General features: G+C 33.7%; 1 protein-coding gene across 1 annotated transcript; it reads right to left on the bottom strand.

The window, feature by feature from the left end:
• Nucleotides 1-796: 796 nt before the first annotated feature.
• LOC119833874 lies at nucleotides 797-14,168 on the bottom strand. Its single transcript, XM_038358084.1, has 8 exons — nucleotides 13,279-14,168; nucleotides 13,062-13,162; nucleotides 12,481-12,667; nucleotides 10,881-10,940; nucleotides 7,240-7,429; nucleotides 3,443-3,623; nucleotides 2,692-2,856; nucleotides 797-1,013 (listed from the first exon to the last, which is right to left on the bottom strand). Exons 1-7 carry the CDS (start codon nucleotides 14,108-14,110, stop codon nucleotides 2,815-2,817), a joined length of 1,593 nt encoding a protein of 530 aa, XP_038214012.1. The 5' UTR covers nucleotides 14,111-14,168; the 3' UTR covers nucleotides 797-1,013; nucleotides 2,692-2,814.
• Between the last annotated feature and the right edge of the window lie 2,397 nt (nucleotides 14,169-16,565).

Here is a 16,565-nt window from a genome sequence, read left to right as displayed (position 1 = left end):
AAACACTTAAAAAATAAAACATTATATTAATATCTATAATATAATTAATATGCTTCTGAGATATGTTACTGATTTCTAATATTTCTATAAATATCTACTGTGTCTATTATATTTACATATAGCTTTTAGCTTTCAAAATGCATCCTTATTCTAACATTGTATAATAAATTTTCGTTGTAATACGCGATAAAAACTTATTTTTATTCGCATAAACATATTGTGTTACAATCACGTTAAATTAACATTTATAATTAAAAGAGTTGTTTAAGATACTCACCATTTTTTAGTATAATTAGATTTATAGTTGTGTTGGTTGAGTCACAGATATAAAAAAATAAGGCAGACCAAAAAAAAAATTACATAATGCATTAATAGCAATAACAAAAAATAGCTTTAGTAACAGTTTTGTAAGATTTTCTAACCGTTTTATTATTATAAATATCTGATATGACAGTGTTATTTTAAATATTAATTATTCGAGAAGAGTAATTTCTTTATTTGTTCCCATTTATGAAGGAATACCATAAGTAATATTAATGATATTATGATGAAAGACATTAATATTCATTGAATTTTCGATAAACGCTCTTGAATAAAAGGCAAATACTTGTATATTCAGAAGATAATTCTATATGAAACGTAAAATTAAACTTTACAAAATAGAAAACATTCAATATTTGAATAGCGAATCGTATGAAGAAGAGGATTTATACAATGTTTGTATTTAAATATTACCTCATGACCTTAGAACCGAGGTCTAAAATAGATTAAATCCCGTACGTACAGGGGAATCCTCCTTAATAAATCTAGGAGAACAATTGTGTATCTATCATTGTCTAGAAGTAATAAATCTTATCCGAGGCCTCAAAATGTACGTGCTTCCCTGGCAGCACGACTCATAACCATCAAGCTGCAGCCTTCTTCCTGTCTTTCGGGCTTGCTGGCTCATCGTCATCTTGAGGCTCGTTGATCTGGGGTATTTTCGGCTTCTCACCGTCCGCTTGAGTTAGTACCTGCGGATTTGCATTGATTAATGACCCTCGTAAATGAATAATAGTTCTAGCTTATTGAATCTGTGATGTAGGTCAAATTCGGTGGAATGACAAAAGACTATAAGTTATAATTACAACAAAGAACAGGGATAAAAATTTTCGTATATCTTGCTCAGTATGCTGATTTTTTGTACCATTAACTACAGAAAATTACTACATTGTGATTTATCAGTCAAGGATTTTAAAAATATTAAAGAACTAGCTGCGCCCCGCGGTTTCATCCGCGAAAGTCCGTATCCCATAGGATAATGGGATAAAAATGTTTAAAGTTGCCTATATGTTATTCCAGTTGTCCAGCTGTCTACGTACCAAATTTCATTGCAATTGGTTTTGTAGTGTTTGCGTGAAAGAGCCACAAACACACACACAGCCTTACAAACTTTCGCATTTATAATATTAGTAGGATTATAGTGGGATAGTAGGATTATGATTACAACGATATAGCATGTTAGGTTAATTTAAACAGTGAAAAATAATAATATAAATGAATCACGGCTATAGACTTCAGAATTAATCATTTACATATTAATTATTAGTAAAGTAAAAAACTTAGTGCCCTTTTAAAGAAAATTGCGCGTCGTCCATACAAGTATTCAATTTTAAAAACTTATTATTTCTATGTTTCTTAAATAGTGTATGAAAAGCACAAAAAAATCAACAAAAATACATTACGCAGACTTCCGTGCATTTGACACAAACGCATTATATTCTTATGTTTATGATTATGGCCGAATTTCGACCACTGGGTGGCCATTAGTGGTAAAACCGACATAACTCTTACAATTATATGGTTCCACATATTATTATGGTCTCGTTAGCTTATCTGTTAGTCATAATGTCAAATAATATATTAAAGGATAAAAACAAAAACAATAATAAATCGGCCCTAAACGTTATGTCTCAAATAATTATATTTGCGAAATTAATCTATTTCTGAATAACTAGCTTTTGCCAGCGGCTTCGCACGCATTAAATTTGGTGTAGTTTAATAGATGTATTATACATATTATCCTTCCTCTTAAATCAATCTATCTATTAATTAAAACCCCATTATAATCCGTTGCGTAGTTTTAAAGATCTAAGCATACATAAATACAGTCGGAAGCGACTTTGCTATATACTATGTAGTGATTAAAAAAATAATTACTTAGAACTATAGAAAAACAGAATTGATACTTGTATTTACTATCTATGACTATAGATAATACATTAAATAAATTCTGCGATCTGTCTCTTAGGTTACTCAAATACTTTTAGAAAAAAAGTTAAAAACCGAATTAAAAAAAACAGTCATGTTATTCATAATAATAATGTCATCTATGTATTGTTTAATACATCGATAAAAGGATATAGCAATATAAGCTACAATATCCTCGGTTAAATATTCTTAGTACCGACGTTAAGCGCGGCAGTTACTGAATGACTTTATGATAGTGATAGTGACAGTGATAGTGATAGTGATAATGATGGTGATAGTGATAGTGATAGTGATAGCGATAGCGATAGTGATAGTGATAGTGATAGTGATAGTGATAGTGATAGTGATAGTGATAGTGATAGTGATAGTGATAGTGATAGTGATAGTGATAGTGATAGTGATAGTGATAGTGGTAGTGATAGTGATGTAATAACCATGTACCTCCTGCACATGCACGGCGAGGTCGGGTCGGGCGGCTTGCGCGAAGGGCAGCAGCGCGCCCGCCACGTCCATCGTGTTGTTGATGTTGCGGTGCCACAGCTCCAGCACCACGCTGCGCCGCTGCTACTTGTAGCGCGCTGGGCCCAGCCACCCGCACCCGAATACCTGGGGGACACGGTGAGAGAGTGAGTTGGAGATATTGATGATGAGAGAGAGAGAGAAAATTAAATGCACAATGCACCAACACGAATTGCGAAAAGACAATAGTTCTGGGGGAGATACGTCGTGACCAAGTAAATTTAGGGAATGCCAATAGTGGAAATATATTTTTATTTGAAAAAAAATAAAATCCGACAAACTCTAAACTCTCTTTTTTGTCACATTCTTTTTAAATGCCCCTGGATGCCGAACTTGGATTACTGTGAAGTCATATATAAAGAAGTTTTTGAAATTTGTAACATCCTTCAATGAACAGAGATCCAATAAACTGGATTTTCACCCGGTTTAAACCAATACCATCAAATACAATTTATGTTAATGTCTTGATTTTTTTTTACGTCATAGCGGGCAACTGAGCTGGTGGTTCGCCCGATGGTAAACGATCACCACCGCCCATGAACATTCGCAAAGGTAGTGCCTCTGCGAAAGCGCTGTCCGCTTTTAGTGGGGAAGGGAAAAGGAACGGAATCATGACAGGAAAGAAGGAATGGAGTGGGACGGGTGACGAGAAGGAAATAGGCCTGATACATACCTGACACACAACAAGAGACAACAGAAGAAGTAGCATTAGAGCCACCACACCCCAGACCACTGCGAGCTGCGTCAGCGCAAACACATAGAGAGTGCGATGGCACCACTGGTTGGGCTCGAATAATGTTGGCGCGTAGTCCGGCCACATGATCCCAAGGGTCCAGTAGTTACCAAATGCAAACCTGGGAAAATTAATTATATATTAATGCGAGGAATTTTTTTTTTTAATGATACTCTTTCTTTTCCATATTAGTGATATCCAGGTTAGATTTAGAACAATAATTAGTACGAACGTCCCCTCAAAGTTCATACACAAACTATTTATGGCATAAAATGTCATAAGAATTCTAATTACTATTTTTAAAAGATATGTAAATGTATTTAAAAGTAAAAACCAATATATATTACAAAGAGATACTGTGATGTTGTCTGCAATGTTTAAAAGTACTAAATAAATTGAAAATTCAGTAGAAGCTGAAATTAATGCATAATATATATATAGAAAAGCTCACTAAGGATATAACATTGAATTACGTGAGTTCGCACTACAAAAAGACAACAAATGAAAACGTTATCTCCTAGCAAAACATTCCAGTCCTCATGATAACAAATTTACATATTACGTTTCCAATGATGGGCGGATATTCGTACGGGGTTATGAATTTCCGCCCGTCGTTCCTGTCCTTCAATCTCATCCCTAATTCCATTTGTATTTGCCGGCACATGCGTGCTCACTCTGCTTCTCCTGCAAGTGTTTGCTCCGAATTCCGAGTATAGATTATTTATTAAAAATGTTTGTGATCATTGTATCAGCGGATACTTCCAAAAAAAATTTTAAGTTTTCGGAATAATCCTATTCTATATTACCACTTTATAAAGAGACACCATACTTGATCTCATAGTAAAGGTAGAAATATGTCGGTTGTGAAAACTCACGGATAAAGAATTGATATAGTAATAATGAAAACGACATTAAAACATGCGAGCGCCCGACCCTAAATAGTGTCCCGAGCTTTTAACAACATGGCGTATGTAGTTCGGGCTGGTTCCTCCAGCATCTCGCTGCTCGCCTGATTTATTTCTTGACTTATAATATCATGGTTTCAGCAAATTGAATTTCATGACAGTTTTATTAACAGCATCAACAATTTTATAACAGCGACGTTTTAATTTAACTGTATAAGAACACGTAGTCACTTATCACTTATGTTAATAAACGCGGTACTTTTCTGACTATAACTCTCTCCGAACTACTGTACGGATAAGGATGGAATAACCTAAGAACGTGACCCAATTGAACAACCCCCACGAGGGTAACTAAAACTCGAGTGGAATATTTTACTGAAGGTAAATAACAAATGTTAGGTTTTTAATAGCATTACTAATTCTTATAGCTGTTCTGGCATTTATCGATATTTAATAATAAATCGAAGGCAGTTATGAGAACTGATCAGAAAAGAAACATAAAACTATCTTTTGGAGTTTCAAAAACTGTTTTCTAATTAATTTTTTTGAAACGATACGCTGTACGCCGTTGTTAAGAAGACTCGGCTGGATTCAGGCTGTTTAATCAGAGCTTGGACTATTAAAGAAAAGTGTGATTTTAAATAGTTGGATACTGTACATGGACTGTACGGCGTTTTAAGATATAGGGTTACGTTACTAGTGTTCGAGGGATTTAAGTTTTGTTAAAATAAAAGAATTATAGAATCTACACTAGTTTTTTTTGTTGCTATTTTAATATGTTAAATATACTACTAAACTTTTATTAAATGTTACTCGTCGCGGATGTTAGGCTGTTTAGTGGACTACTATGTTTTTTGGTCGAATGCCACGCGCGACATACAAAATTGCTGACTAAGGTGTCAGGTGCTCATTGCACCGGACATGGACCAATAGGGATATTATTATATTCCGTAATACTCCTTCCCTAGCAGGCGATGAGATTGTCTTGTCAATGGAGTATTCAAATTCGAGCTTCAAACTTAGCAATGCGAGGTCTAGTGCAAATAGTAATCGAGTTGGAGAATTCAATTATCGCCGAACTAGATATTAGTAATGCGTTCATTATTTAAGTTTTCGTGTTTAGTTGAACGATTAATAATGTATAGAAGCACATTATTAATCGTCTATAATCTATTCATTTAATACAGAGAGCTTGATTTATAATAAGAGAGCATTCAATGTGGCCGAGGATTGTTTAAAATATTTTGCTACATGTATAAGTTATATAAAAAATTTGCTATAAAAAGGTGTCAATTTAATTCTTATGACAATTTTTTTATTACAATTTTTTCACTATAAAGAGGAACTGGCCTGACTTGAAAAATTCTTTCAGTGTTAGATATTCCATGGAAAAAGGACCGTAAGATCATATTGTATGTGGTGAGTGTAACCGCTAGACACAACTAGTATATAAATTCAATCCTTAAACTCGATTTCACACTAAATTTTTATAACAAAGTCGAAATTAAAATCGAATCTGCGTTGATATTCAAGTTAATTTAGCAAGGAAACAATTAAAAATGACATCCGAAAACTTTCCAGACGTTCGTTATGAAGCAAATAGTCAACCTACAACGAAAATAGAATGTTCAATGATCCCCCGGGGAATGTCCCAATTACGGAAGGAGTTAGGCAAAAATGTCGGTATGTTGCGCGCTGCTAACAAATTTAATTATGCGTCAAAGGTCGTTCAGAGCACCTTTGATGTTAACTGTATAATGTATATAGTAATGTGATAATGTTTCGCAATAAATAACTAGTTCTTTGATATAAAAAATTACATAAAACGGATTAATTGTATTTAAAACTTATCACACACACACCACACACAAACACACACACACACATACACACGCATAATAGGAATGACTTTAAGATTATAGCTACAGTTTTTTTTTATATTTCTTCAGTTTTTCAATGGTTTTCTCCAATTTTGTTTTTGAAACCCTCAATGTGTTCAATATCGTAATCCTTGAAACATAAATACTTTTTCTTTGTGAAATACTGGCACACAACAATAAAAAATAAAATCAAATGGTTTTCTGAGAGCATTCTTCAAATAAATTGATATTGATCAGAATGTTGAATGGTAATTTTAACGCATCCAAAGGTTTAAATCTATGGAAAGGTGTAACCCACGTCTCCAATAATCCACACTGACGCCTCGGTCTCAAATAATCCCGTCTTATCGAATTCCTTCCTTACTCTTCGGGACGATCTATCAACAACCTTTGACCTTTGACCTGGTTCATTTTGTAGTATTGTAACAATGAACGTGATTTCGATCAATTTGATGAATTGATTCGCCTTGAAATGTTCCGGTTCTTTTCCTCTTCTAAAGAAGTATATACTTTATTGCTCATAGCTTTTCATGAAACATATAAAACTATAAGTCTCTAGTTATATATGGGAGCCGAGCACGCTTTGGCACGAATTGGGCCAGCTCGCACTGCAGCATGGTACTGTACTACGCTGAGTGGGGCATCCCGTTTCCTTTTACTCACCCTTCCCATTCTATTCCTTCTCTCTAGTCGTCAATAATTTCCTTATGCCTTTCCCCTTAAAAGCGGGCAGAACATTCGCAGAGGCACTACCTCTGCAAATGTTCATGGGCAGTGGTGATATATTACCATCCGGCGAACCACCAGCTGAGTTGTCCGCTTATGGCATAAAAAGTATAAAATTAACTTCGAAAACCGGATCCAAACTCTATATAACATTAGAAAGTAACGGAACATATTCTAGCTCCACCGCACCGAACATTCTTCATTCAAATAAATTCACAAAGATTACCAGCCCATAAGGAACACGGTGAGGGTGTAAGCCACGACCCGCTCCGGCACGCTGGCTGGCGCGTTGCTACTGCGGCTGGCGAGCTGCGCCCACAGCAGCCAGCACAGGCCGGCGCCGCCAGCAGCGCCACCTACTACCATATACACCGGCAGCCGCGGCTCGGCTGGGCAGTCGCGGATATATTGCACACCTGGAGAAGAAATGGCTGTTAACCCTTACTTATATTAAAATGCGAACGTAACTCTGTCTGTTTCTCCTTCATGCTCAGAACAACGAACCGAATAGGATGGAAACTTTGATCAGATATAATTTGAAACCCAAAAAGACGTAGATTAGTTTTGAATCCTGGAAATCTAAACTGTGCAGGATAATCTTCTAACTCTCTATTTATCACTTAAACGCAGGTGAAGCTGCGGGTGGACAGCTACTTATTAATGAGGTTTTAAATTGATTCATGCATTTCGCAGGTAGGATGGAGAAGTTTTTGAGGATTAATTTTGACCAGTACACAGAACGCTATTAGCGGAGTTTTGAATGGTTTCATGTAGGACTACAAGCGAGTCTCTTATATAGTAGATTTTATGTAGTATTTAGTGCTTTCATATGAATGTATGATATATGAATCTATTGTTAAACTAGTTTAAGTGGACCATTTATATAGTTTTATCTTGTTTTGGCGGAACCCATTATTTGTTGTTTCATTGTTAATGTTAAGCCATATATTATGGAGCGTATTGATACCTAACTAAACTATGCCTATATCCTTATTATATTTAATTAATATTTAATGAAAGGTTTAAACAAGTCATTGTGATAATTGATAGCATTTAATTCTTATATCTTTAAAATATGCATTAATTTTATATTTCTCTTATTGAATAATAAAACATACCACGTTGCCAAATTAGAAGTTATCTTATTAGGGCGTATATTTATCTTTTGTTTAAATTGTCTGCATAATTTGAATATAAATAAAATGAAAATCTCCATTTATTTAAGTAAAACTAACTCTAGCACGCCTAAAATAATAGCATAATAGACAATAAAACAGGTGAACATTGCTATATCCAAGAATTTTGCGCCGTCGATTCTAATCAAATAATGGTTTAAATGATTTCCTCGCGAATATTTTAGTCTTGTTAAGAAGTTAGCTCATCTTGAATTATTAACGTTGAAATAACACGGCGGAGAATCGCAGACAATTTGTCGTTGGCTTTGTTAATTTTATTGCAGTCCGATGGAAATTGGATTGTTTTTTCGAGATTGTAAAACGGAGAGCTATGTAAAGATTTCCCTTCAAGTTGAGTTATTCTGGTTAAATACTGAATATTTCTCTGTAATAAGATTTGTACATGTGGAATTCAGTTGTGCTCACAACTGTAAATCGAACTGTATCGAACTGTAAATCCTACTAATATTATAACTGCGAAAGTTTGTTAGGATGCGTGTATGTTTAGGAGACAGCTGGACAACTGAAATAACACATAGGCAACTTTTTATCCCGATATTCCTACGGGATACGGACTTGTGTGAAACTGCGAGGCGCAGCTAGCCAAATATAAACTGTATTATATATGTATTATGTATGTATTGATATCTGTTATAGTTAAGATTTTTTTGCATTTTATGCAATAGTATAAGAATATAATGTGAATTTAGTTGGCCTGAATCACTTCATATTTTACTAAATATTATGATCTTATAATTAAGACATAATATATTTTATAGATAAACTTGTTCAAAATGACTAACTGCATAGTCTACAACTACTTAAGTTTATTTATAACAAATCCTTAAAAAATTGTTTGCATAACAAAACTATCCGTGTAACTCAACCAAATTTATGATTGACAACGACATACTGGGCAGCTGGACAGTGACAAATACATATTGCAGTTTGAGGGAAATATGGTATTTGGTGACGGACATGAAAGCTAGAGCAGGGTTATATTTAGTCGTATCATATTTACCGCGGTAATGCTTTTATGTTTAGGGATATATCCTGTATGTATATTTTGTTACGTACAGTTAGGATAATCATAACAGAGTTAGTGGGAAGAACGGAAAAAGATTAATGACTATAATGACACTTAATAGCCTCCAGATTAATTTTGACGATATAGAAAACTTATATTTTGTATTTTTTATTTTCATAGCATTTAGCAGACTAACCTGCTTGACAATACAAAAAAATAAAGACTTAATACAATAACAGAGATATAAGAAAAACACAATCATTTAAACGGGCCAATGGTGGTAAATAAAACCACAATAAACAGATTTTCCCTCTATTTCGGGTGTAAGTTGAAAACTTTTTCTATTCAATTGAAATATCTGCGACCCGTAGTTATCCCGACAATTGTTCACAAAATCGATTACACGGCATATCAAAGACTTAAATATTTAAGAATTGCTCGCCAAACAGAATTCTCAAAATAACTACTAACCGTAGGTGTTCCTTGACAAAGGTTTTATGTAAGGAGGGTTTAGTACTTGAACAGAAATTGCTGTTGATTTCTTCTTTTGGTTTTATTGTATACAAAAGAGTATTTAATATTTGATGTTTAGTATGAACTTCTGTTTGATTAACGTTAGTATTTATAAGTTAGAATTATGTAAATATCAACTTGTATGTGCATAGGTATATATAGCGAAAGTAACATAAAATTTCAAAAGGAACTATTTTTATACTTTTGTATTATTCTATTTAACTTCAGGGTTCAGAAATAAAAATGTATTTAGCTACTCTTCCCACTATCGTCTTTATAATACAGTCTTGGACTCGGGGGATAATCGCACCTTAAATTCGTTATTATAATGACCGTAACCTACATTTCAAGGTTAGAATGTTCAAATAACAGCCACCAGTATTACACGTCATCCGATACAAATGTGAATAATGAAAGGGATAATTATTGAGTATCAGTAAATTTAGTTTTAAATTCATATTGTATTCGAAATCTCGTATCTTCATATAATCAGTGTCTTGTCATGTACCGTTTTCAATATAATTTGAGGTGAAGTAAATGTTTCCTTAGCGTCTTCTCATTTGAAACGGAGATTTGAAATATTAATTTGATTGTTGATATTTCTATAAGTGTTGGTGCATTATTCATGCATCATTGAACAAGGCTCCAAGTTCAAGATGAATCCTTTTGGATCTAAAAATGAGGTAAAGAATATTTTAGTTTATAAATAGATTTGTGTGGCAATATTTAACATTATCAAACTTAGGGTTACTTTACGTCAATTACAATCAGGATAGCTGTTTCTGAATACCATTCATGTTTTGATTATTTAAATGATGATTTTATGTATTATGTAAGCTTGTTTTGTGGGTTAAAAAGAAATGTTTCGGGTGGATAAATGATAACGAAAATTCATCAAAATGTATGTAAAATTTACGACGTTTATTAGGTTAATATAACGTTTACTTTTTTAGTTGGTGTTTATTTACTTGTGTAAAGTATCTTGCAGCTTATTTAAAAATAAATAGTTCAGTTAACAGATACCCTCACCTACACCAATTACAAAGTACATCAATAGATAATTATGAAACAAAGTATTGTTGTATAATATTTTAAAATAGGTAAATAATCCATTAAATAACTATACTAAAGATAGCATACTTTTATCCTTACCCATAATCAACATAATAACTGGTAGCGTAGACAGACAAGCAAGGAACACCGTCATTACGACTGAAACAAAAAACTTAATTATTAAATGTCATGTAATTTCATATCTATGTTCCATCGGCGTTACTTTATTCAATAGAAATAATCGATATATTAATAACATGCCCATTCCATCGTGTGTTTTTATTTAAAAAATCGTGAAATGTAACTGAGCATAAAAATATCGATACTTCGATACTTGATATGAGAGTTTGAAAAGAATGCATTCTAAATCGGTTTTCTAGTTTAATTTCTAAAAAAATATGTATATTTTGCCTTTTACTTTCATTTACTTCGTGTGTTTTATGGTTAAGTTGTCGAACTTACGTTTTTTTATGATGTTTTAATTTTCAATCAATTATTAGGATATGTTTAAAAATTCTGTAAATGATATTGATTCAGAAATTAAAAACTTTTTAACGGATTTTAAACGCGATTTATTCATTATATTATTAACCCGACGTTTCGAACACTTTACAGCGAGCGTGGTCACGGGGAGACTGTCTGTGTCTGTAATATAATGAATAAATCGCGTTTAAAATCCGTTAAAAAGTTTTTAATTTCTAAATGTATAATACTCGCGTAAAACCAAACACAAGAAAATACTATGATATTGATTCATTGAACTCATTATTTTTAAAATGTAATTCAAGAATTGATGTAATATATATGAAAAATGCATGAAGTGCTAATATATATTTTGTCTACTATGATCTATTTGCTAAGTATTCTTTATATTTGTGTATGATACAATACAATGCAAATGCAATTGTTAATGAGCCTAAATAAATAAACAAAAAGTTAATTGTTATATTTAATATTTAAATTTGCCGTATAATTCCTATTTAATTAAAATCGTTAGATTAATCTTATGAGATAATTATGGTATCTACACTAATTAATGTGAAGATATATAAAATTGTAAATACTCAAATACAGACTATATATAATACAGTAAAACTTGGTTAAGTGGGACCTGGATAAGTGAGAAACCTCCGTAGCTGGAACTCATGCTGAGGTCCCAACACTTTGGCACTGAATTACCTCTGTTAGTGGGACGAGGTAAACCTCTATATCTGGGATTTGTTCTTTCGATTTATCATCACAGTTACCTCTATAATTGAGACAGCGAGTAAATTTTATATGCATAAACCTCTGTAACTGAGATAACATTGTTTGTTTACTCATTCTTATTCTACCCACAAATTCCACACGCAATTCCAAGTACGTAAGTACAAATTTTGACCTTCAATTACCTTCAGTTTTAGTTTCGCTTTACTATCATACAAATGTTTATTTGAAAAATGTCAAAACGAAAGCTACAATCGTTATCATTACGTGAAAAACTGAAGTTAATATCCGTTTATGAAAGTGGGAAGACACGCGAAGAGACCTCTATTAATGGAACCCTCTGTAAATGAGACAGATATTTATTTATACCTGTATATCTGAGACACTGGGTAAGTGGAATACCTCTATAAGTGAAACGACATTGCAGGTCCCTTGATGTCTCACTTAACCAGGTTTCACTGTACAAACAATAAATAATACAAACTAAACTCACTAGTTCTATTCATAATTTTGGCGGCCCTGCAAACGAAGTCAACGGTTCCAGAAGCTTCCATGTTAGCGTCTTTCAGCTGATACGCCACTGAGCCATACGTGGTGAGTCCCACGCCCAATCCCAGACCCGTTCGGTCGCTATACTTGGCATGCTCACCGCATAGCCGACGCTGTTCGTCGCCTGACACCTGATGAATGGTAAAATTATAAGTGTAAATGAATATATAATATAATCATGTTTACTGTAAATTTATTTCAAAGTTATAAATTAACAAAATATTCGAAAGCTTCACGTTTTTCAGTTTAAAATTAAAAAACGTTAGTCTATATGACTGTATACTGAATAGAAAATTTAGTTCTTAGAATATTGGTATTAAAAGTTTATAAATTTATCATGACGGAAGAAAGATTTTGACATTTTAAGCAAGCCAATGAGTAATATAATCATATCATTTGTTAATTAAGGAATTTTAATTTAAACATATGGTTATGACTTGAAAGTTCAATTAGTAGTAAATATAAAACATTTAGCCTGTTCAAAAAACCACATTCCAAATATTATAATATTAAATACATACGTACTTGACTAACAGAGCTTGAAGCTCTCCTGGACCCAGTATCAGACAGAGCCTGCCTCCCTCCGACTGATGTTTTGTATGGTGACACGCTTCTTCCTCGAGTATCTATAATGTGAACAGTTTGCGATTAAAACGTTATAAGATCTGAAATGACGATCGTTTTTTGAAATTATGTTTTTAAATTTGTAGTTTAGATATAAGCAAAAAAGGAATTCACTTACTTGCTGTTTGACTATCTTCGCTTGCCCTCCTTTCTCTAGAAACCAAAGGTTCTTGAAATGTTAAGGTCAAACTGCCACGTGGGCTAACTCGGGCAGCCTCAATGTCACAAGCAACCAGACTACCTCTTGCACTACGTTCTGACGGAGCGATACTTCCTCTGGGACTCCTCTGGGAATCGGGTATTAATGAACCACGCGGGGTTCTGTTCAACTCAGAAAAGTCTTTCCTCAAGGCATCTGGAGCTACGCTCCCTCTAGGACTCGTCCTAGGACTTGGACCCAATTCTTTCTGATTGCGAGCAGGATCTATTTGTATACTTGCTACAGAATGTCTAGGACTGCGGCCTACATCTGGTACTAAGGAATTCCTTGGTTGATTCCAAGATGTACCTTCTGGCACCAAACTTCGTCTAGGAGTTCTGGCGGTTGCGTCTGGGGTAATGCTATTACGCGGCGATCGATTGAAATCCTGCGGATTTAAGCTTAAACGGGAACCATATGCCTGTTCCACGCCCAAATTATTTCTACTTGGCGTTAGACTATTCCGGATTAACGCAGTTTCTGGAGTGATTGAGTTTCTAGCTGATCTTGATTCTGGGACGAGTGAATGGCGTGGGCTGCGATGATAACCCTCTAACGCTGCATCGGGAGCAAGGCTTGCTCTTGGGCTTCTTTGTGGTGGTGGGGGTTCCAGTTCGTCGTCAGTTTCTGTGGTGGCTAAGGATGCCCGTCTTGAGGTTTGAGCTGATGGTCGAGGAGATCTTGTTTGCGGCGACGTTGCCGCGCTTCTCGAAGCGCGCCTGCGGCGGGAAGATGAGCTTCTATGCAGCATTTCGAGTGTATTATGCAACTATTATAAAATGCATTCTGTGCTTTCTTTTTCTATTGCTTGTGCATCTGTAAACAAGAAAAATCTTATTAGACAAACATTACCGCTATATATTTATGCAATTATAAGTTATTATAACTTGTTTACTTTAATGATTGTATAAGCAACGATTACATTACAATTCTGTAACATCGCTTATGAATAGAAAACAAACACCTACACCAAAATTCAATTGAAATAACAAAAGAAAGTGAGACGAGGGAACTGAAATAAAAACCCCAAGGGAGATTTCAGTATTCAATCCAAGGTATCATTTCGTAAACTCCTTAAGCTGTCTCAGACCTTAATTTAAGTTCTTAAGACTAGACTAGTTCTACATAAAGAAGCGGACAATTAATCTAAATTATATTTGAATAGAGCTCAAGTAATCGGCACAATTTGAGGCAGGGGGATTAACAATACTGACGCTCCTTGCGACAAAATAATTTTTAGCGTTATACAGAACGTGATCGGAATTTTAAAACGCTCAAATGAAAAGATAATAATATTAACGAAAACATGAATATACAAAGTACAAGCTGCTCGCTTACTTTGTAACAAGTTCCATTAACTAAAGTGGACCTAATGCAGCATGTGATTTTCGTAAATTAAAATGTATTAGCGATGGGAAAGTTTACGAAGTAAATGTTATTTTAATATATAGGAATATGTTTACGTAGCCACTAAATTCATACATTATCGTCAAATGGTAAAACGTATAGTATTATGTCATCTATACTAATATTATAAAGCTGAAGAGTTTGTTTGCTTGTTTGTTTGAACGCACTAATCTCAGGAACTACTGGTCCGGTTTGAAAAATCCTTTCAGTGTTAGATAACCCATTTATTGACGAAGGCTCTAATATATGTACCACGGGCGAAGACGGGTTCGTGATCAGGATTATTCTATTCTATCAAAATTTCTATTATATAAAGCATTTCAATGCTATAAAAAAATTTGAAAAGAAAAAACGAACACGAAATTTCAATACCTATAGAAAACAAACATTCTAAATTTAAATTCAACACATGATTTAACTAAAAATCTATAAACGCAATACTATCATATAGATTTGTCATATCAAGTCTAAAAGCAATAATTTTCCCAGTTCTCGAATATTCCTTATAAACACAATCTAACTTTGCTTGTTCACGTAGTTTAAGTTTGAGTTTGAGTTTTCAATCAATTAAATTTTTGAATGAGATGAACACCCGGACTAGTATAAGCTAGGTATTAAATAAAATAGATTAGTTACTACCTACTATCGGACTACTTATTTAATGATTGCGCCCCGCGGTTTCACCTGCAAAAATCTGTATCCGTAGGAATATCGGGATAAAAAGTTACCTATGAACAGCTATCTACGTACCAAATTTCATTGCAATCGGTTCGATAGTTTTTGCATGAAAGAGTAACAAACACACATACACACACACATACATCCATCCTTACAAACTTTCGCATTTATAATACTGTAGAACTGTAACTTTTTATCAGATTATAATAATCTTATTTATGCATACACTTTATAACTTACGAAATAGGTGTTCTATTCAAGGCCAGTACGCACCAACTAAGCAAGACATAAATCTCACTTTATATGTGACACGAAATTGTCTCTCTTAATTCTAGACGGCAGAGCAGTTTTTAATATCGTCACCATAAATTCACGTTAGCGTCTGGCGAGTCATTTTTCACCACTTTTGCTAAATTGAAACGCTTAGTGGAGATTTCTTTTGTGAGTTATTTTAAATAAGTTTCACAAACTTAGAAATAGATTTCTCTTTTTTGTTTCTTTCAAGGAAGGTTTCTGGCATTCGAGGCTTAATGAAATCTTTTAAATAAAATTATCTTTGGCGCTAAATTATACTTGGTAATAACGAAACATTTCCTTTCGTTTATTATCAGTGGTTAACGAATAATTCCGCTCTAAAAGCTTTTATTACTCCGCTTTTTCAGTCCAGAAATTCATTTGTAATTAAAACGTTTACTCCGTCAGTATCTAATAAACTTTATTATGGATATAATAGCCATGCCAGTAATACCGACGCAATAAATAATATTTTGTAGGGGAAGCAGAAGATAACACGATTTTGACTAATCGTCAGAAAGAGGGTTATGTTTTAAGAGTGTATGTATGTATATTTATTAGGCATGAGCGTTTTGGGATTGAAGAAGGTTGTCGTTTGATAAATTTTGGGAGATACCGCTGGACATATTACAATAGAGATAGTGTGCCCATTCGAGAAAATAAGCACATAATTTTTGTAGAGATATATTGCTAACTGTTATCTGTTTTATTTTATCGTGACCATTAAAATATACTTTAAAAATAACCAAATACAATACTGATTCATATTCTTGCTTTGTAATTGAAAAAAACTTAGAAAGGAATAGGGATATAATTATTTTAAGCAA

The sequence above is a fragment of the Zerene cesonia genome, chromosome 18 (genome assembly GCF_012273895.1).
Source record: "Zerene cesonia ecotype Mississippi chromosome 18, Zerene_cesonia_1.1, whole genome shotgun sequence".
NCBI classification, from domain to species: Eukaryota; Metazoa; Arthropoda; class Insecta; order Lepidoptera; family Pieridae; genus Zerene; species Zerene cesonia.
Note: the sequence above shows the minus strand (reverse complement) of the source record. Positions and strands in the feature narration are given on the sequence as shown.